Source organism: Sebastes fasciatus, chromosome 11, assembly GCF_043250625.1.
Source record: "Sebastes fasciatus isolate fSebFas1 chromosome 11, fSebFas1.pri, whole genome shotgun sequence".
NCBI classification, from domain to species: Eukaryota; Metazoa; Chordata; class Actinopteri; order Perciformes; family Sebastidae; genus Sebastes; species Sebastes fasciatus.
Window position 1 is genome coordinate 5649128 of NC_133805.1, and position 24130 is coordinate 5673257.

At 44.7% G+C, this 24130-nt stretch overlaps 1 protein-coding gene across 4 annotated transcripts in view; it reads right to left on the bottom strand.

The window, feature by feature from the left end:
- chd7 (chromodomain helicase DNA binding protein 7) overlaps positions 1-24130 on the bottom strand; it is a 101041-nt gene that overhangs the window by 52218 nt on the left and 24693 nt on the right. For all 4 annotated transcript variants that reach the window (XM_074650174.1, XM_074650171.1, XM_074650172.1 and 1 more), the window contains exons 2-4: positions 17898-19474; positions 16406-16731; positions 6695-7248 (exon numbers count right to left, since the gene is read on the bottom strand). In XM_074650174.1, the coding sequence (XP_074506275.1) occupies positions 6695-7248; positions 16406-16731; positions 17898-19353 (2336 nt within the window). In that variant the 5' untranslated portion in view covers positions 19354-19474. The remainder of the gene's footprint in view (positions 1-6694; positions 7249-16405; positions 16732-17897; positions 19475-24130) is intronic.

A 24130-nucleotide genomic window follows, 5' to 3' on the forward strand; every position in this document is an offset into this window, starting at 1 on the left:
AGTAAACCACATGATTCTCTCCCCTATCGCTCACACGTGCACACCTTCCTAGACAGCTGAAACTAATAGCGCTGAATGCATCTGAGGTTTCCATTTGTCGTCTCTTCGTTGAGATCAAGTCGGCCTGCTCAAACTATTGTTGCCGTTGACAATAAGGCATATTTTAACCCTTTGAATGAAGCAAAACTTACACCCTTTCTGAGAGTTGGGCAAGACGCATACTGCTGGAATCAGTTGAACACACTCTTTCCAATCACATCCATGAATCAGCTTAGAAGAAATCATATAAAAGTTAGAGCTATCAAACAATAAAAATAATTAATGGTGATTAACCTCACATTTTTTATGTGTTCAAAAATGTTTCTTAAAGGGAGATTTGTCAGGTATTTAATACTCTTATCAACAAGGGAGTGGACAAATACACTGCTTTATGCAAATGTATGTATATATTTATTATTGTAAATCAATTAACACAAAACTATAATAAATATTGTCAAGAAACCCTCACAGGTACTGCATTTAGCATAAAGAATATGCTCAAATCATAACATGGCAACAACAGCTGTCAGTGTGTCAGTGTGCTGACTTGACTATGACTTGCCCCCAAACTGCATGTGATTATCATAAAGTGGGCATGTCTGTAAAGGGGAGACTCGTGGGTACCCATAGAACACATTTTTCATTCACATATCTGGAGGTCAGAGGTCAAGGGACCCCTTTGAAAATGACCATGCCACTTTTTCCTCGCCAAAATTTAGCTTTGGAAGTTTGAGTGTTATTTAAACTCCTTCGCAACAAGCTAGCATGACATAGTTGGCACCAATGCCTTTAGCTAATATGACTTGACTTGGAAGTGACATCGCCACAAACCTGTAAATAAAAGGAAGTGAAACCTTCAGTCTGCTCTGTAGTGTGTTCAAACATAGATGCAAATACTTTGAGCAGAAAGAAAACAAGACTGCAGCGTGGTATGGGCCACATGAAAAAACCCTGATCTTTGGGGTTAATTTCTCCACCCACTGGTGGAAATGTCACAAATCCCCCAAAAATGTAATGGAACATACGTGCTAATGGACCATGAAGAGGATTTTCTCTACACCAAGTTCATTTTACAGCTTTAAACCTGCAGTAGGCAGAATGTTTTTGGCATCATTGGGAAAAAATTCCATAATAAGCTTTCAGCATATTGTAATTCAAGTGTTCTGAGAGACTTCTGCTCCTCCTCATGGCTCCGTTTACAGGCTTTAAGAAATCTAGCCCGTGACGGGAGACTTTGACCAATCACAGGTCATTTCATTGAGAGAGAGCGTTCCTATTGGCTGTGCTCCGGCTGGTGGGCGGTGCTTGGTATTTCCTCAACAGATCTCAACATGGCTCTCAACTTTCTCATTTTACAGCTAAACAGTACACTACAAGATGATTCTGAAAACATTTGAAGAAAGAAATAGGCATTACAGTAACAGAATATTGATTCATATTTAATCAGCGCTGCCTAGTTTGACCGTTTGATTTTGCGAGTGATTGACAGCTGCTCAGAGACGGCAAGGCTCCAGCTCAGCTCTGATTGGTTGTTTTCCTCCGGTCTGTGAAATCTTCCAGATGCTATTAGGAGCACACATCTGGATTTTTTTCAGATTACCTGTCTCATGCACTACTGTGAGGATATAGTGACCGTTCTAGAAAAATCACTTTTTTTAAATCATATTTGCTCAAATTCTACTGACTGCAGCTTTAATGCTTTTAAGATTAAGAGTGTATTCTAATAAGTCAGGAAACAATTCTTCTAAAGTAAAACTACTTCAACATCTAATCGCATGAAGAAATGATATAATGTAATTTAAAAAAGACACTGTATTGCTTTCCTACGGGGAATGAACCATGACTAACGAAGATCCTGAACTTCATGGGAGCCACGCTGAACTTCATTTAAACAAATACGGAAACTTAAAGCGCCAAAGACAACACGGGACAAACAGCTCAACCCTCGGCTTACAGAACGACAGAGAGGAAGAGGGGAGATGGGGGGATATGATAGATGGGGGGTTGGGGTGGAGGTGGAGAGGGGAAAGATGAAAGGATACACTCCTCTTCAGCAGGAAGAGGTGGGACTGGAGGGAGGGGAAGGGAGAAGAAAGAATAAAAGAGGAGATAGTTGTGTGATTGCAGCGGTCCACCATTTTAGAGTAGCAGTGAATGGCCGGCAGCCATTATTATGCTAAATTAACCTGGGAGCTCCGGGCCGCCACTCAAGATGGAGGAAAGCCTGACAACAGATAAGAGCTAGTTTACCAACACACACTCGCATAAAGAGGCTGAGAATGCACTCCCCCCACCAACACCACCCCCCACGTTTCCTCTGCCCACACACACACACACACAGTTGTGGCCGTGGAGTGGTCAGCAGCGTGGCCTTCATTATCATTAGACGCCATTTTCTGCCACAAAGATTACCAACGACCCCTCCCCCAACACATGCATGCACACACACACACACACACACACACTCACTCCTGGTCCCCACCCCCCCCCGCCTCTGACTCTTTTCCAGTGGGCGATGCATGCATACACACACACACACACACACCTCCCCCAGCGCTGACCCCTGCCTGCTGCTTTGGCCCTCCCTCTTCCTCGGGATAAAAGGGGCCGAGAGGAAAGAGAGAGAGAGCGAGCGAGGGGGGAGAGAGAGAGAGGGGGGAGGGGAGGGAGGGGGAGAGAGAGAGAGAGAGATGGGGGCTGCCTGACACATTCCTCAGCCCGATCAAGTTTCCACCTTCTCAATGAAGCCACATCTGACTCTCTCATACACAACCAGAGTTGCCAAGTCGGCTTATTAGAAGTGACTTTGGGCTTGTTTTCCTCGTAAGCCGCTTAGAAATATCGGTAGTCGCTGGTTGCGGTTTTTTTGGGGGCTTGTTTCTAAAGTGTAGTTGCTTATTTGGGCTCCTGTCTCTCTCCGACAATTCAAAGGCAGTTTGCCATAATTGTGATATACGAGCACAACATGCTGATCTGGTTCAACATGTTATTCTGAAAAACATGAAAGACACACAGCACTGTTCTCTTTAACGAGGCTTACCCGCATTGGATTCACAGTCTTTGCAAAAATTATATTAAATGTTCAACTTGTTTACGTTTAGTTGACAAGAAAAATGTAAAAGTACAAGCTAAAAAATTATACAAAAAAATCAAATAAAATGTTCTGCTACTTTACTTGTAGTTGACAAGAAAAATGTTAAGTTACAAGCTAAAATTTTATTCAAAAATGTATTCAAAAATGCAATGCAGTTCAACGCAGAAATGAAATTTAATGTATGCATTCCAAAACAAATTCATACATATATATGAAGTAATCGAGTGGCCGTCTCTCTTTCTTATACTGAGGTAGGTAAGGTCGCTTGTTTTGGGCTTTTTGGGGGGAAGAGTTGCTTCTATTGGGATCTGGCAATACTGCTCTCAACTCTCTTTGCCTCTTCCCATCTCGCTCTCTCTGATCTGACAGAAAAGCGTCCACGTCAGGAGATCCCACACGACAAGTTCAGAAAATAGAAGGGAATTGGACGAATGTTGCCCAAAAAAAAGAGAAAAGAAAGAAGTGATAAAGCCAGAGAGGAAGAGTGAGAGAAGGGAGCAATACGACTCACGGTCCTTGCATGGTTACATCAAGCCCCCAGCAAGAGCGCCGCATTTGAAGCAAATGTGACATAGTGGCCAAACGGTGGAATTACAACTGGATCCGTCACGTGATGCCATTGGACCCAAAAAGACTTTCGTCAAGACTAAAGGTCTTTGCACACCAAGTCCGTATATATTTTTTAATCTATGAAAAACATTACGCACAGACACCTTGCACACTGAGTCCGATGCCTTTTATTATTCTAGCAATTCTCTGCAATACAAGGCAAAACTGAATAAATGACGTGGGTGCGATGGATAGCGCTAGTCCCAAACGGGGCTAATGAATGGATGACATTAGCAAGAAGCTATCATTTGGCTGCCAAGCGCAAAATCACTACGGTCTAATCTTTCATACATCTTTTGTTTTGGGACCATCCTCGATTTCGAGCTGTTTTGCATTCACCTGCCACAATCTACCTTTAAATTCAGCATCTCTGTATTCTTTTATTTCGTTTTTGTAAAGTGTGTTGTGTTGAGAGACAAAGTGAATGTTAATCAGACGTCATTTGTGATGATGACGTTTGAACAGACGGTGGCTCTGAGTGGTCAAACAACCCTCATTTGCCTTTTGACTGATGTGAAAAAAATAGTGGAAACAGTGGAAATGCTAACAAAGACGGTTTTGAGGAGTTTTATTTTGTTTCTGTCAAGTTTGAATGTAATGTATTTCACGACAATCAGTGAGGTAAAATTGCTGTTTCTGTCAATGGAGTCTGGTGGCTTTGAGGAGAGCTTATTAATTGTATGTCAATAAATTATGGTAATTGTCCAAATCCCTGTTGATTTTATTAATGATATATTCACTTCAACGCGCATCACATTGCATAGCGCTGGAAAAGGGGCAGAAATTGTCATGTTTCCATTACTGGTGATCGGAGCTGGAGCCGATAAATACCCATAACTACTGCAGAGTCATTAGTCCTGGGGGGGGGGGGGACTAACCCTTTATAATGGCTGTAAAAACTTCTTCAGATATCTTTGTACAACTTCACAGCAAAAACAATACCAAATGGCAAAAGCAACCATCGTTCCTTCTGGGAAAAAAAAGTTGCTAATTTGATGTTTGAGTTGATTTATTATGTATAATGATAATAGTGTTTGTTCTTTGTTGCCGACCGAAGAAGAAGAAAGGTGAACAACGCTACTTTCCACCTGACCTGCAAAACTCATCCGACAGTAGTGTTAACCCCGCTGATCAGTATCTATAGAAGGAAATGTGATTGATCCTCACATCCGTCAGTCTAGCGGTCCATGCTCCATGCTTCACTAAGCCCTGTGATCACTAACTCTTACTCACACACTCAGTCTGTGGCAGCCGGGTGTTTCACAGCTCAGAGGTTGTGACCTCTTCAGTTCCTCCTGGTTGGGCACATGAGTGATGGATCTAGTGTGTGTGTGTGCGTCTCTCTTTGTGTACGAGCTTGTGTTTATGTGTATACAGTCGCACTAGGAGTCCTTCAGTAAATAGACTGCACCACTTAGTAATGTGTATAATTTCATTCTAAATATTCCAAGACAGTGGAGTTAAGACTCGACATATATTTACTCTGTTGTTTCCCATCCGCTGGTATCCATTGGTTACCACCTGAGGTGCCTGCCTCTTGTTTCAATCATTCCGTTTTCGCATATGCAAATGTGGAAAACATCACACTTCCACTTCAGCTGCATCCCCACTAAATACGTTTGAACTTGTGTTACGTTAATGCCTAGCGTCCACACTCCTCTGGTGTTTTCGAGCCTCTAAAACAGAGACGTTTAAAAATGCTGCTGACCCCGTTTTAGTATTAAAACTCCGACGTTGCGATTTAGTCTGGACAAACAGAATCGGAGAAGACACCCACGTTCACTTCTTGATTGGGTCAAATCAGTCTATGGCAAGCCGTTTTAACATTTCATAGCTTGACTATCCGGAATTAACACTAGAGATATCCACAATTGCATTTTGACTGGTCAGAATTATTATTCCAGATATCTATAACGTCATTGTGACTAGTCAAAACGACAGTTAACAGGCCAACGAGAGCTTTGTTCAGTAGAGCTGTGGTAGAAAGTGTATTGTAGATTTATTGTCTCCAGACACACTTTATAAACCCATACGGCTGCAGTGCAGCGCCACAGCATGTTTGAATAGCCAACGTCATTTCGTCTAGTCAAAACTCTAATTCTAGATATCCGTAATTACATTTTGACTATCTGTAACTCCAGCTTGAGAGATCTACCTCATCATTCTGACTAGTCAAAATTTAATTTGATCTAAAAAGGACAATGTAGATATCAACAATTATGGGGAATTAAAGATATCTTGAACTGGAATTCTAACTAGTCAGAATTACATTTTAGATATCTTAAACTGGAATTACGGATATCCACAACTGATTTGTGGATATCTGTAATGAGAAACCCCATACACATGAATGGCAAAAGTAGTTTGAATCTTACTAGTCAAAATGTAATTACGGATACCTTAAATTAGAGTTTTGCCTTAGAGATATCATTGCAGATATCTCAAATTAATATTCTGTCTAGCCATCTACTGTTAAAATGCCATAATCAGTCATGACTTGTCCTTCCCTGATTCGTCACGCCCCATCACGTGAACTTTTTCCGGGAAGACAACAAACATCAGCCTCGACCACCATTGGTTAATTTCAACATGGATTAGGAGTAACAAGCGTCGCTGACCCTGTTGTCTATGCTAGCAGCTGTTGTGCCGTTAAATTGTGCATTTGGCCATTGCCGTTCTTCCTTTGTAGTATTTTCTGCAACTGAACAACCAACCCGCGCTGCTTCCTGTTTACACCGGCACGTGCATGCCCAGTGCACGTGAATGGTCATGTGATATGCGTTTTCAGGCGTGGTAGTATGGACGGAGATTCATTCTGAAATGGCCCTAAAACACTCGTCTTAAGAACGTTAACACCAGCTGATGAAGTTTACTCATCTCGCCTGGTAGTTTCAGGTACTTCAGAAACAACCAAACACACACACACAATGAGTAATGTGATGCTGCTCCTACCTGGTCTTCTTGGTGGTCTTGGTCTTGGGCGTGGAGCTCTTGGTTTTCTTCTCCTTGGGCTCCTTGGGCTCCTTAGTCTCCTTGGTCTCCTTGGGCTCCTTGGGCTCCTTGGGCTCCTTGGGCTCTTTGGGGGTCTTGGGTGTTTTGGGCGTCTTCGGGGTCTTGGGCTCCTTGCCCTCCTTCCCTCCCTCTGCCTTCTCCTTTGGTTTCTTTTTCCTCTTCTTCTTCTCCTCCACCAGTGGGGAACTTCCCTCTACAATTCCTGTGCCAGTAACCTGTTCACCTGCATCACTTCCTGTCCCGGGAAACTCGGCCTTTACGTCTTCTTCCTCTCCTCCGGCGGCCGCTCCTTCTTTCGCCACCGCCTTCTTCTTCCGTCCCTCTTCTTCCTCTCCGCCCACTACTTTAGCTTTCTTCTTCCTTTTCTTTTTTGGCTTGGTCTCCTGGTCGCTGGGCTGCTCTGTGCTGATAGGCTGGCCGGGGGCACCAGCGCCAACTGTCGGCCTGTCAGGAGCCATCATTGAGGCATCGCCTGACGGGTCGGTGGGGGAATGCTGGGAGAAAAGGGGGGAAAGTTAACGGTTAGTTTTTCAGCAACTTTAAATTATACTTAATATTCTTTTATAGAAAACTCAAATAAGCCACTTAAAGCCATCCTCTCCACAGATAAACAACAGTAGTCACTTGGCTTCCAGCAACGAAACTTTTTAAAAGATTTGTGAGCTGGAAATCACATCAACGTGTGCATGTCCAGATGTAGTCAGTGTTGGCTGAGTAGCAGCGCACAAAGCATGGAAATATACCAGACTTTTTTGTCTAAGTGCTAAATAGGGCTGTCAATCGAATCAATTTTTTTTTGTTCTCAAAATGTACCTTAAAGGGAGATTTGTCAAGTATTTAATACTCTTATCAACACGGGAGTGCGCAGATATGCTGCTTTAAGCAAATGTATGTATATATTTATTATTGGAGATCAGTAAAGGGGAGACTCGTGGGTACCCATAGAACCCATTTACATTCACATATCTGGAGGTCAGAGGTCAAGGGACCCCTTTGAAAATGGCCATGCCAGTTTTTCCTCGCCAAAATTTTGGAGCGTTATTCATCCTCCTTCACAACAAGCTAGTATGACATGGTTGGTATCAACGGATTCCTTGGGAAGAAGCCCGCTACAACCGGAAAGTTACGTTAATGCGTTAAAGAAATTAGTGTTGTTAAAATTTGAATTTGTGTTACCGCGTTATTATCACGTTAACTTTGACAGCCCTTGTGCTAAAATGATTAACTCAACTTCAAGCTTCTCAAATGTGAATATTTTCTGCTTCTTATATAATTATGTTTTAAGTAATTGAATATCTTTGGTCAGACAAAACAAGTATTTGGTGTCATGTGGGGCTCTGGGAAGGTGGGATGGGGATTTTTCACAATTTTATGACTTTTCATAGACTTAATTGTAAAAATTATCATCATTTGCAGTCTTACTTTTGTTTTAAAAAACCCAAAAAACTATCTAAAACAAAATTAGGGCTGCAACTAACGATTATTTTCATCTATAAAATGTCAGAAATGTCCAAAACCCAAAGATATCCAGTTTAGTGCCATAGAAGACCAAGAGAAGTATTCAAATTGGAGAATCTTGTTGACAAAAATTACTCAATTTTGCATATTGTTGATGTGTTTTCTGTCGATCGACTAATCAATTTCAGCTCTAAATTAAATCACATCAAATATGGATCAGTATGTGCAAATGTGTCTGCTAATGTTTCGCATCAACACTGGCCGTGCCAGCCTGTCAAGTCAATGCTGCTAGATTTTCTGCAGGGTGGGGGTTGAATTTGTCAGTAATGGCGGAGTACAGAGCGAGAGGGGGAAGAGGGGATCCATCCATCCATCCATCCATGCACATGGCTCCCACCTCCTCCTCCTCGACTCCCTGTTGCTACAGTTTCCTCCCCCCCTCCTGCCACCTCCTCCTCCTGCAGGCTAACCTTAGTAAACAAACCGGCTGACACCTCATTTTTTTCCTCCTACTTTGCTCTCCTGCAGACTTAAACCCTTCTCTCCTTTCTCCTCACTGCTCCCAAGTAAGCTCTCTGTGACAGGCAACTGGTTACCAGCTGTTGGGAGCCTCTCCAGCTGCCTCTCCTCCCTCACCCTCTCTCTTCCATCCCTCCCTCCCTCCCTCTTTCTCTCTCTCTCTCCAGCTGCTCAGGGTCCCAGTAGCAGATGGGAAATCAGGCATCATGACACGAATAAATTATCTCCATACTTCAAAAAGGCACAGCGAGGGAGTATGTGTATGTGTGTATGTGTATGTGTGTGTGTGTGTGTCATACGAGTATGCCTTTGAGAGTGCGTATACGTGCATGTGTAACGCACATGTGCACTTCCGTGTGTATGTCAACGAGGTGTGTGTGTGTGAGCATCAGCAAGTTTATAGCGAAATGCCACGGCAGCAGCTCCCCTCTGTGTACACACACACACACACACACACTTAGCATAGCCCGGTTGTGTTCACGTGGAGGAGGAAAAGAGTTGGGGTGCCATCGCTGAAAGTCCACTTCCATCAGGAGAATGCTAATGCACATGCACACATTTCACACCGAACTACTGCAAGGTCACGCATCACACAAACCTCTGCACGCATGCACACAAACACCTGCTGACACGCACGTAAACTGAGCCATTTAGACACACAAATAGGGGGAGGAGAGGGAGAGAGGGGGGAGATAACGAGAGAGAGAGAGAGAGAGAGAATCACAGAGATAGAGAGAGAGAGAGAGAGAGAGAAAGAGAGAGAGAGATGGGGGGTAACGCAGTGCCAAGAGATAAATCTGTCCTCCTGCCAAGCTTCCCAGATAATCAATCACACGAATGACAATGGAGACACACACAGTGTATATACACAAACAATCACACACACACGCTGGAGTCCTGCGTCAAGTTCGGCGTTCTGCAGGGTGAATTCAGCTTTGCTGGTGTGCCGAGTTGTACCGGTTTAAACACAGTTCCCCATTAGGGCTGTGTATTGGTTAGAATCTGACGATACGATACGCATCATGATACGATACGCATCATGATACGATACGCATCATGATGCATCATGATACGATACGCATCATGATACGATACGCATCATGATACAATACGCATCATGATGTATCATGATACGATACGCATCATGATACGATACGCATCGTGATGCATCATGATACGATACGCATCATGATACGATACGCATCGTGATGCATCATGATACGATACGCATCATGATGCATCATGATACGATACGCATCATGATACGATACGCATCATGATACAATACGCATCATGATGCATCATGATACGATACGCATCATGATACGATACGCATCGTGATGCATCATGATACGATACGCATCATGATACGATACGCATCATGATACAATACGCATCATGATACAATACGCATCATGATACGATACGCATCATGATACGATACGCATCATGATACGATACGCATCGTGATGCATCATGATACGATACGCATCATGATACGATAAGCATCATGATACGATACGCATCGTGATGCATCATGATACGATACGCATCATGATACGATACGCATCGTGATGCATCATGATACGATACGCATCATGATACGATACGCATCGTGATGCATCATGATACGATACGCATCATGATACGATACGCATCGTGATGCATCATGATACGATACGCATCATGATGCATCATGATACGATACGCATCATGATACGATACGCATCATGATACGATACGCATCGTGATGCATCATGATACGATACGCATCATGATGCATCATGATACGATACGCATCATGATGCATCATGATACGATACGCATCATGATGCATCATGATACGATACGCATCATGATACGATACGCATCATGATACGATACGCATCGTGATGCATCATGATACGATACGCATCATGATACGATACGCATCGTGATGCATCATGATACGATACGCATCATGATGCATCATGATACGATACGCATCATGATGCATCATGATACGATACGCATCATGATGCATCATGATACGATACGCATCATGATGCATCATGATACGATACGCATCATGATACGATACGCATCATGATACGATACGCATCGTGATGCATCATGATACGATACGCATCATGATACGATACGCATCATGATACGATACGCATCATGATACGATACGCATCGTGATGCATCATGATACGATACGCATCATGATACGATACGCATCGTGATGCATCATGATACGATACGCATCATGATACGATACGCATCGTGATGCATCATGATACGATACGCATCATGATACGATACGCATCGTGATGCATCATGATACGATACGCATCATGATACGATACGCATCGTGATGCATCATGATACGATACGCATCATGATACGATACGCATCATGATACGATACGCATCATGATACGGGGGCAACGGTTCAATATATTGCGAATTTTTAAAATTTAATTTTAGGAAAACTGTCATAGTAGAATAAATATATCATTTTAGAATAAGCAAAAACAACAAATGTTTACTGCATGCAAAAAACTTCATGTTTTTAGCCCCAAACTGCATGTTATTATCATAAAGTGGGCATGTCTGTAAAGGGGAGACTTGTGGGTACCCATAGAACCCATTTTCATATCTTGAGGTCAGAGGTCAAGGGACCCCTTTGAATATGGCCATGACAGTTTTTGCTTGTCAATATTTAGCGTAAGTTTGGAGCGTTACTTAACCTCCTTCTCAACAAGCTAGTGTGACATGGTTGGTACCAGTGGATTCATTAGGTTTTATAGTTTCATATGATGACAGTAACTTCACTCTAGCTTCAGTAACATTGCGCCCGCTACAAACTTTAAAAGGCAGGGTTGAGGATGTTATCTAGTCTCCACTATTTGTTATATTGGTTGAAATGGTCTTTACACCCCGACAGCGATCCATTACTGATGAGCTCTGAAAAAGGACCGGAAAAGAGCTGTCATCTGTAGCTGCTGTAATCCTGTAAAAACGTCTACCAATCACTGCCTCGCGGTCCGCTTGGAAAGAACCAATCAGATGCCTCCCTGCTCGTACTCTACCCTTGGCGTGCACCAGCCTGAACTCAAAGCTCGCCGCCGCAAGATTACTGGAGAATGGAAGAGTAAACTCAGCCCGGCAGTAGTACTGCCGCGGTTACTTGTCATGAGGTAGCGTTGTTGAGTTGAGGTCCTCTCTCCGCTCTGCGTCTATGAAGTAGTTACGATGCGGCGGTGCTCGTGCATGTGTGTGCTTTCCAACATCGTCGACCCTATCTTTAATAATTAATATTTAAAAAATCAATGCAGTGTTTTGGAGAATCGATACAGTATCGCACAAGATAATATCGCAATACTCATGTGTATCGATATTTTCTTACACCCCTACACTCCATAGAGGATGGGAATAAAAGAATCACTGCTCTCTACTGATACACCATTATAATTCTCTTCCGAAGCAGGTTGTAATAATATCACCAATAACTGAATTTAATAAAGAGATCCATAAAGACCTTAATGAATCACTCACACCAACAGACTAGTACAAGGCTAATATAACCCACTCAGAGGAGATGAACAGGGTTGAGTTTCATCTCTCGTAGGATGATGGAGGAGAGAGCGTAAGGAGGAGGAGGAAGGGGGTTGAGGAGGGGTGAGGAAGCGGGGTGAGGAAGCGGGAGAAGGGCGGGACAGCTGGAAGAAGAGTGAAATGAAGGGTTAAATCCACCAGGCAGAAACACTTAAGACTCCCAAAGGATGGAGTGAAAGGAAATACGGTGCTCATCGTTCAGCTTCTCCCCTTACTCGGTCCGTCCATCCATCCATCCATCCATCCAAAACTGACAGCTGCTCACTGTCTCCCACCGTTCGGCAGGTTACAGTATGGTTAATCACACCGGTATCTATTAAAAGGAGGATCCTTCCAACGCGACCAGATCTGTTTCGCTTTGACTTTGGTCTGTATTCATTTTGCCACTTCATATTGCGTACACACGCTGGTGCAAAAAGGCCAATGATTCGATACGATTGACTTATTGTATGATGTATGAACAGGACCTCGATCATTTTTACGTTAACGACTTATCGTAGTTTTAAACTATTAAATACCAAAAATATGTTGTTTTTTTAACTTTACTTGATGCATTTTTAGTTATAAATATAAATTGTTATTAAATACTTAAGATTTGAAGCCAAGTCTTCAGAGGCTTCAACAACGATATGCATCTATTTCTCCCTTTTCTTTAATTTGCTCTCTATGTAGGTCTGACAAGAGCTTCACAAGTGTCTATAGCGACAGTATATGTGGTTATAGACATTTAATAGTAAGTTTTACTTTGATGGTTGTAGCACAAATAAAAATTTCCAGGTCTAAAAGAAAGTCACATTGACAGGATGAATTCTAAACACAGTTTTCTTAGTTTTGAGAATGCACATTGCACATTTGAAAGCTCAGATATCTTAAATATAATGCCGGGTACACACTAAACGAGAATCAAGCCGATTTTGGGCCAGATTCCCCCCTCCGGACAATCGTCAGCACAGCCCCGATTTCTTCCAGATATCCCTGTGGTGTGAGGTACGTTAAGAGTGTTTTTTTTACACCCGATCGGCTCGGAAGTCAATCCTGGCCACACTGATTTCAAGTGGTAAATATTAAACATGTTTAATATTTACAATGGGATATCCTGTTGTGTGTGGGGAACCCCGAGGACAGCCGATGACGTCACGTGGGTAAGAACGACAGACAATAGAGAATCAAGCTGACTGAAAAGGAAGAACAACCGAGCTCAGATATGGAGGACCAACTTGTTCATTTGTGGCAACATCTCGAGTGTTTATTTAACACGTCGCCATGACTTCATCCATCCATCGTGAATTTTCAGTACAAAGTAAAAACTAACATCACTAATTCTTCCTGCCCGTCATCCGCCATGACACTAAAGTCACGTTTGATTGCGAGAGATTTTGCGAGATTTCCATTTTTTTCAGTCTGGACTCTTGTTGTTCATGAATGAATCTGTTAGTGTGTGGTGTGCTGTTTGAGCCAAATTGTTGCTCTCCACACACTATAGGAACAAAACCATGTGGGGTCTCTCACATTTTGAAAATCTGTTAAGATTTGAAAAGTCTTTTAGTGTGAGCCAGCCTTAAAGTTCAAGTGCAATGCAAAGAGTTAACATCTCATCTCTCAACGATGAAACGATGCAGAAGGAAGCACCTCCTCACTGTTCAGACGCTGCAGCAGCGGTTGTTCCAGCAGCATGTCTCAAGCTCTTCAAATAGGTGAGGTGGGTTTCCAATAAAAATCACTCAACCACCAAAACCAAGATGAATCACTTTACAGAGAAGTAGCTTGGCAAGGGGACCACACGGGACGGATGCTCGTATCATCCGTCCTCAAAGGATCATTATGTATGTCATCTTTTAGGACGAGGATGCAGCCAAACTGATGTGCTCGTGGCTCTCCATATGTGATTTTCACTTCGTTTGCCATTAGGTGTCCATTGTTCTGACGGGACTGATCTGTTTGATGGACAGATCGCTCTAACTGAGCTAAACTTTACAAAAACAGTGCGAGTAGTACACCAATATGAGGACTATTTTTAGGGACAATGCTTTTATTACTGCCCTCAACTAACGTGAATTTCTGATTAAATGTATGAAAGAAACCTGCACAAACAAGGAGGAGACGACTAAACGTTAGAGAAGCGTTTCCTCGAAGCTGCGGCGAGCTGGATGGTATAGCAGCTCGCTGACAGCATGCATGAGCGGGGGAGGGGCGAGACAGGCATGTTATATGTCAACTAAAGTGCTGCACGCAACACAGTGTGTGTGTGTGCATGTGTGTGTGTTTGTGTGAGATGTAGAATAAAGGTCACAGCACAGCACTCTGCCAGAGCTGTGACCTTGAGCTGCTGACGAAGGCACGCGTGTGCGTGTGTGTGTGTGTGCATGTGTAATAACCATGCTTAGTGAACAGATGGAGCTTAGAGTACCAGACATAGTCATTATGACTGACTGACCAGCTTGCTGTGTGTGTATGTGGCTCTTTCTAACAAGTGCATCATGAGGCACGGAGAGAACTCCCTTCCTGTGCCGCAGACGCACACATGCACACACACAGTCCACTATGAGTACTCCGCTAGCTAGGCTATCCTATTTCCCCAGGCACATTTGCCATCCCATTCCAGACCGCGCTATCCCAAGCCACACTGTCGGCATGTGTGTGTGTGTTAGTGTGTGTGTGTAATGACGGGGGCTGCCGGGGCCTGCAGCTAGAGTCAGGACGGCACATGCAGCTCGCCCAGGCGCAGCTCACCAGTCAACCTGGCATCTAGGTCAGGAGTGCTGGATGAATTAAGAGTGACGGCTGAAATGTCAACCACAAAAAAAAAAACTCAGCGACGCAGGCTCGGAGGTGGAGTTGTGGTGGGGGGGAGTAGTAAGGAGTAGTGTGAACGAGAATGGAAGGGGAAAAAGAGGACTAGATCTGTGTGTGTGTGTGTGTGTGTGTGTGTGTGTGTGTGTGTGTGTGTGTGTGTGTGTGTGTGTGTGTGTGTGTGGCCACAGGGCTGCTATTGTGTGTGAATGGGTCAGTGGAGAAAGGGGGCTTTGAGCAACAAAACAAGCTAATGGAAGCTGAGGGCACGTGACGCGGGCGGCGGCGACGGCGAACGCTCACACAAACACAAACGTGGAGGTTGCCATTGAGAACTGCTAACCTCTTCCCAAGCAGCCCTGCCCTCCCCTCGTCCTCCTCGTCTCCTTTACTAGAGATCCTGGATTCCCTCTCTTGAGATCTTTGCACTTCTTTCCTCTCAGTGTTTTTCCCCCCCTCCCCCAATCTCTTAATCACCCTCCTCACTGTCTCCCTCTTTTCCAAACTGTCTGTCTCTCTCTGCACATCCGGCTACACAACATTAACTTAGAGATGACACTCCTGAAATGGATAAGACAAACAGTGAGACAGACAGACAGACAGACAGGCAGAGAGAGAGGGAGAGAGAGAGAGAGAGAGAGAGAGAGAGCGGAAAGAGAGAAGACGGGGAGGAGGGAGAGACAGGAAGGGAGGTTTCCTCTACAGAGGAGGGGGAGATGTGGGAGCAAAGAGGGAGGAGAGATTATGCTGGTGGCGCCTCTGTGTGTGTGCGTGCATGTGTACCGCACACATCTCAGGATATGCAGCGCACAGGAAACAAACAGCTGCAAAAATCCATTTCCCCACACACACACACACGGAAACACAACAACACACACACACACACAAGGCCGACACAGCAGAAGACACAAAAGGCAAAAAAAACACAGACACACACAACCCCACTGAACCAGCGCCCAACGCACCGCTGTGTTCTCAAATGTCATGCACACACACACTTCCCTTACACTCCAAAACACACACATTCCCCCACCCACATGAAAAATAAACACTCACATGAAATACACCCACACATGAAAACAAATGCGCGGTCTTGATCTCTCTCATGCTCACACACACACACACACACACACACACACACACACACACACACACACACACACACACACACACACACACACACACACACACACACACACACACACACACACACACACACACACACACACACACACACACACAGCGCTGCCACATCAAAGTGTCAGCCCTGACGGAGACTCACCTGTACGTGAGGCACTTTCTGTGGGGTGAGAGGGGGTGAGGAGAGCGGGTGGGAGGCGGGAGGCGCCCACGGTTGGGAGGCCTGGTTGGGGGCAAGCGGCGGCGGCGTGCTCTGCAGGTGGAGGGGCTGGAGGGGCATGTGCGTGTGCTGCGTCGGAGCACTCTGGGCCGACGGTGCCAAGCCCTGGTTTGGGGCCGGGACGCCGTGTTGACTGACAGCCGGACCCTGGAAACCCATGGGGGTGGGCTGCCCGCTTCGAGGGGCCTGCTGCGGGGCCTGGAGCAGACGCTGGTCTCCCCCCTGGCTGACTGGAGCTTCGTGAGGCCCTGGGAGTAGAAAGAGAGAGAGGAACACACTATCAGCACTGACTGTATACAGATGTATGATGCCAACAACAACGCGTTACATCCTGTCATCACCAAGACACTAAAATGCATTGATACTGATTCGGAAAAAGGTCGGATCGCTGCATCCAAAACGATCAAAAAGCGTTGGTAGAATACAAAATAGTCGGTTTCTAGTAAGGAGTAAAACAAAGTATAAAAGAAGTGTATAATGCTTTTTCCAAGCAAAAGTAAAACTCAATTTAGAGCAGAAACAAAAATAAAAACGATGAAAACTAGGGCTTTCAAAGTTAACGCGATAACGCCAAAATTGTTTTAACGCCAGTAAATAACGCATTATGCAATCGCTATTTTGGAGGTTGTAGCGGGCTCGGTTTTAAAGCCAAAGTGAAGATACTAGTATCATAGGAAACTAGAAAATCTAATGAATCCATTGGTATCAACCATGTCATACTAGCTTGTTGTGAAGGAGGCTAAATAACGCTCCAAACTTACGCTAAATTTTGGTGAGGAAAAACGGTCATGGCCTTTTCCAAAGGGGTCCCTTGACCTCTGACCTCAAGATATGTAAATGGGTTCTATTGGTACCCACGAGTCTCCCCTTTACAGACATGCCCACTTTATGATAATCACTGTTTTCTGGAGGGTTGCTGGTACAACACCTGCAGTGCGTACCATCTCTATCCATGAGGAAGATCCCCTAAAACAGTGCAAGTCCGTGTGACCTGACCACTGACATATCTGGGAATGTGTGTATTTCATGAGGAAGAGACATACAAAGAAAACTAAAGCTTTCTCAAATATACTCTTACGCTGTATGTCCTCATTTCAACTGCTATGAACGTGTAGCAGAAACAGTGTAAATACAAAAATCACACTGGGAGTGAAATACTGGCGTTGGTTCACAACCATCTGTGTATTCCATAGTAACTCTAACAGCTCTGTTTTGTACTTACATACTACATGCAGGGTATGAGAACAGCACATGTCAAGATCTTTTGTTATAATTTTCAACATTTTTAGTTCTCCTCACTTTCAGTGTCTTTGTTTTTAAATGTATACGGTTAAATAGTGAATGGATTGAATGGTTCCAAAAGTGAGACCAATGAAAAAGCGACATGGGGCAGCATCAACTGTCCTGTGCTTACCTTGCGGTTGCTGGAGCAGAGGCCTGTTGGGCCCCATTTGTGGACCGCGCTGCGGCCCCATGCCGGGGTACATCTGCCCTGCATTAGGGGGCATGTTGTGGGGCTGCTGGTGTTGGGGGTGTGGGGCAGACAGAGGGATTTGGGGAGTTCTCTGGGCCATAGCACTGGGTTGAGACTGCAGGGCCGGGTACCCTGCAACCTCTGGGGTTCCAGCTAGGCCAGCGCTAGGGGGTCTGCCTTGTTGGGGAGGAGGTGTTGGGGTTCCCAAAACCCGCATGGGGGACATGGATGAGGGGGAAGGGTAGGATCCCTGAGCTGGGGGGGCAAGGTGGGACTGGGGCTGGTTTTGGGCCTGGGGCAGATTCTGGGGGTGCATAGGCTGTCCCTGCTGCCCTGCCTGCTGCTGCATCGGGGCAGAATGGGTCGGCGGTTGGTGTGGTGGTCCAGGGGGGTATCGCTGCCCCTGTTGCCCAGCTGCTGGACCTGATCCCTGGTTAAACCTCTGGCCAAGCTGCCCTGGTCCCATGGCCTGGCTTGTGGTAGCATTGACGTTAGCATTAGCACCCTGGCCTATCCCAGGTCCCATGGCTCCATACTGGGCCTGATAGCCAGGGAACTGGCCACCCCCAAACCCTCCCATGCCCTGTTGGTGCTGGTGCGGAGGCTGTCGGGAGGGGGACTGTGGGTATCGGGGTGTGTGGCCCATGTTGGGATAGCCCTGGGGTTGCGTCTGGGGCTGGGGGTGTCTCATCTGGGCCCCTCCAATTCCAACATGTCCCAGGTAGTGAGATGGGTCCTGAGCAGGAGGGGGTGCCATGCTCTGTGGAGGGGGGGCCATGCTCTGTGAAGGGTAGTGTTGGTTCATGCGGGCTGCATTGGGTGTAGGTGGGACTTGCATCCCACCGTAGTTGCTTTGAGACATCTGGTAGCCCCCCATCTGGTTGGGGACGCCCCCTGGTTGTGTCGGAGGCTGCTGATAAGCTGATCTGCTCTGCTGCTGCTGCTGGCCCCAAACTCCACCCCCACCTCCTGCTCCCCCAGCATCACCCGGGTACCCATGGAGGGGGTTGCTAGGGTTAGCTGGGTTGTTATGGTAGTGGGAAGCCATGCCATTCATGGCCGTGTTCACGTTTGGTGGCCCCTGGCTGGGACCATTCTGAGCCATCATTCGTCCTCCGGGCGCACCAGGTTGATCGTAGCCCGTGTAGGGGCCATGGTCGTACATTTGCCCCAATTTAGGCTGCCCTGGGCCGGGCCCAGCGCCGTGGATCATCCCCTGGTGGTAGCCCCGGTTTCCCTGGTGCTCGTGGTTCAGAGCGGGGTTAGTCTGCTGGGCTAAAGGGTTGGACTGGTCAGGAGCAGGCTGCTGAGGAAAGCAGTCTCCTAAACCATCTAATCCATCTGAGAACAGCCCTGCATCGTCCCCGAATAAGCTCAACATCCCTGGGTCCGCCATGGCTGGGTGGGGGGCCCACAGATGGAGGGGACTGGATGGAGGGAGGTGTGTTGTGCAGTGAGGAGCTAATCAGCTAGCTGCAAATTTGAAGCTTGCTACTCCATGGTCCTAATTAAGGTTCCTGGAGAGACGGATAGAGGGAGGAGGAGATAAAGAAGAGAACCGAGGGAGGGGAGCAAAAGAAAGACAAAAATTGGAATTAGTGCATGAGACCAAAAGGCTGCTGTATGCTTCAAATAAAGTGCTGTTCTGAAAGCTGGACTGTGATGAATGCAGTCAGAGAGCTCCTTGATGACTGTTTGAGCAGACCTGACAGAAAGTTACAGACACGTTCAGAGGAAGATTCATTACACAACTTCTGCCTCCGATGACTTGAAACATGCTTTACTAATTGTTTGTCAGAATTTCGTCGTCTTCCTGTGTGAATAAGGAATGATAACGCAATTGTGGTGAATTTGTTAACGGCAATTTGACTGCTCAAAAATATAGCAACATGCCAAGTTTACCCATTGGCATATTGTTGATACTGGCATGCACAGTGCCATGACACTCTGAAGTACACTTGTTTATATACTTAGACCAACAGGGATGTAGATGAGCAGTATTGTGTTTTCATACAGGTAGTTAGGCAAGCAGGAAAAAGTCAATTGTATAAACATAAGGGGGCGAGAGCTCAATATCAAACATATAATGTCGAATTCACACCAGCCAGGCGGCGTAGTCATGTGTTTCTTAGTAACACAGGTCACCGTGTCACAGGAGTCACAGGATCAGTTAACTGATTGGCTGCAGGTCCTGTCTGGCCACACTTTGCAGCTAAAAGTTGAACTTTTCCCAACTTTTGTTAAGGTCGTAGAATCAAACAGCCGCAGCTTGCTGATCTCGGGAGCGGCCGCCGCAGCTTTTCATAGGCCGCAGCCCGCACTTTACCACTGCTCTGGTGTGAATTCAGCGTTACATTGTTAGACCTAACTAACTTATCATTATTACCATACATGGACAACTATGTAGCCATAGCACACCACTTTCTTTTGAATATCATGGCAAAAAATTAATCAATTTCACGTCTATCCATTATGAAATATCTTATGCTGCATTTCCACTGCATGGTACGGCACGGCTCTTCTCAACTATTTTTTGGTTTTCCACTGGTAAAAGTTGTGGATAGTACCTGGTACCACCTCGGTCAAGGATCCAAGCGAGCTGAGCCGATACTAAGCGGTAGAGTTAAAACTTCCTGCACAAACACGCCATTTTTAAATGGCCAAGCTGCCGTCAGTAGCGACTGCAATTGTTTTATTCATTGACCCAGATTTTAGAAAAAGGCAACTTGAAAACTACGTCGTACACGACACCGTACAAGTGACTAAGTGCAGAGGTTGCCGATGAAAGGATTCAGTGTCGCGTTGAGGATGATGTAACGGTAGTTTCGCCAGGTGTTGCTATGGCAATCAGCTGAGAGTCCTGCCTACACTGAGGAGGTACTATTTCAGAGTGGAAAACGAAAGAGAGAAAAGGACCCGATACCAAAAGTGAGTTGAGTTGAGCCATTAGTTTATGTCACATAGTTAACCAAAGCTGTAGCTCGTACTTAAAGGTAACTTAAAAGTTGACTTTTCTCCAACCACCTGGTTAAAAACCCTTGTTTTGGACCTACATTTCATGCAGAAATACATGTAGAATAAACTAGATTTAACCATTTAGGCCCCAATACAGGCCTTTATAGGACATTTTCACAACTTAAATTGCAATATTTGCCAGGAAATCTCAGATATGTAGTTTCTCCAAAAGCACTCAACTAACTTATCATCATAAACCGCATTTATAAGTAGCCTTATTACCTGCTGAGCAGAGGTGCAAAAGATTAACTTGCATGTTTAGCAAGTTAATCAGTTATAACCACGCCAGAAAAAAAAGACATGAAAAACCCATTGAAAAAAACTCATTCACACACACACACACACACACACCATATTAGCACTGCCCTCAAACCCTCCCCCACCTCAATTTTACTACCCAACAAAAGAACTTCTTTCTTTTCAAACACACACTCACAGTCATCGAGTGTGTGTGTGTGTGTGTGTGTGTGTGTGTGTGTGTGTGTGTGTATGAGTGTGTATTAGAACAAAGGGCCCAGCAGATGCAACTCTGTTTGAACAGCAGCAGCTGCCATCCAGCCAGCCAGAAATCAACCAGAGAGCTTTTACGTAAACCGGTCGGTCAGTCAGTAGCTACTCGGCCGGCAAGCCGCTCAGCTGGCTAACTATCCAGTCAGCCTCGACAGATGTGTGAAGACAAGGGAGTTAACCACCCGCGAACCTTTTAGCCTCTGTGTGTGACTGTTGTTCTGGGTAAAAGGAAAATAAACACTACTTTACTATTAGTCAACTAGTTAATTTGAGTGTAAAAGTCTAGGACTCTAAGAGGTGTGTAAATATAATCTACATCCGAGAACTGGGTGGCCGACGCAACCCCCAGTCTGCATGAGTGAGAGGGTGGAGGTAGGTGGATCTGAGCATGCATGAATGAGTGTGTGTACGCCTTTTATATCGGGGACCGGGACGGGGAGGAGGTATGCTTGTTGCTTCTGTGCAATGCAAAAAAAACACCCTGCCAACTTTTGCCGCTACAGAGCTCCCCTCCCCCCTCCTGCACCTCATGTCTGTCCTCCTCCACACCTCCCTCCCACTAATTTTCCCTCATCCACTTATCGGTCCATTACGTAATTTTCCATTTTTAATAAATATGTTGTACAATTAAATAGGGCCGGGACGATTCACCTATCTCCCACTATCACGATACTTGGGTGCTGATTTGATATGTATTGCGATTCTACAAGTATTGTGATTCGATATTAGGATTTATTGCGATATTTGTTAACTTTTTTAACATTAGACCATAAGAAAAAGTTGAATCATACACTTGTAGGGACTTTTACTTTGGAAAATATCTAAATGAATACAGTAAGAATGTTTGATTTTCAGCATGTATGTAGTCAGAGATGTCCTGAAGTCAAATATATCAGTCATTCGCAGAAATTATCAATTTTTTTTTCCAGCAACTCAAAAATCAAAGAATAAACACATTTCTCTCTCAAAATTAGTGGAATTTTTCAATCTTATTTCTATATATGTATTTTGTATATACAGTTCCTTTTGTTAACACCTTATTTTGAAAAACGGACGTAGTCACGTGTATACTTCTGCAAACTTCGCCAAGCTAGCTCTCTGTCAGCTCCGTTCTCTTTATACATCCATGGTCAGCTCCATCGGGGCCGTTTGAATGCATTTAACATAAATGTCAGTACATGGGTGCTCTACAGTTGTAGCGTCGGCCCATTTGACCACAGAGATGAGAGCGACGGCCGGCTTGACCACATGTTACCGTGATACGATAACGTTTCCTGTCCACGACAGAGATAGCATGCAGCTTTAGCTGTGATGTCTAGCTTGCTTTTCCTGTTCCATACTTTACTGGATGAGTAGCGTTTACCACGCTGGATTTAACATGTAAGGGTGCAGGTCGTATCCATGCAGATCCTCCGCTGTTTTGTACTGTTTCGTTTCGGTACTGCGGCGGCCGGCTGGTTTGTTCTGATTGAAGAACGGACGGAACGGATATGACGTCACGTTACTCAGACTACAACAATAAAAGCAGTAACGTCCTTCTACCTCTGCAGAGACTCAAATGAAGCAAATATATCGATTCTGGCATTAAAAAAAAATATTTCAAACTCGCGATACATAGGTGAATTGATTTTTTTCCTACCCCTACAATTAAATAACTAAATTGTACCTCACTTAAGCGATGTAGCACCAGGAACTAGGGATGTCACGAGAACCGTACCTCGGTACCAAAATTAAAAAAATGTGACGGAACTCGTTTTCTTCGGTACCAACGGTACCGAACGATGCCTGTAATGGTCATTTGGTACCTGAGCGGAGGTACTGGAGATGCGATTCTTCCGGATCTAATGGGGGCAGTATACGCTTACAAGTAACGGTGTCGTCGTACTTTTCTTTCCAATGGAGGAAATACTTCCAATTTAGCAAAACACCTTACAGACAGACATTCAGACAATATTATTTGGTTAAATACTTTATGGCTACATGTTTCTTTTTATTTATTACCTAAAGGCTACATGCCTCTGTTTTTTGTAATGTTCAAATGTTTTAATAAAAGGAGTGCGTGTTGAATTACATGGGATTTATTGTTGTTTTTTTACCATGGTATCGAATTGGTATCGAGAATTGTGTAAATTGGTTGTTGTGGCCGCTGAGTTTTCGACGGGTACCTAAAGTGTTAGCTGTGTTTGAGTGTACAGCTGGCTGGGCCTATCACAGCATGCATTAGGCAAGAGGTTCAGTACATCCTGGACAGCTCGCTAGTCCATCACGGAGCTAATCAGTATCTCAGTGATATAGTAACGGTTTTGTAATTACAACAATAACTGGTAGAGTCTGCATTGCGGTGTGGCAGCATCGTTAGCGCTAGTGTAACTTCACATAAAACCCGTCTGCTTCCTGTCACAAGGCAGATGTTTTCTCTTCAGCGTTACTCAACGGGGTAAAAATGTTGGAACTGATTTGTCCACCAGCTTTTCATTCCTTCCACCATCTGCTATTGCCAGGAACTCTGAAAGCTGTAACTTTAAAAATCTACCTTGCTCTCTTAAATTAGACAGAAAAAAACTAACTTTTGAGTACACAACACGTTTACACTATTTGTCTCATTTGTAAACATCACAGAAAAAGCCTGTTAAACTGATATTCTTAGA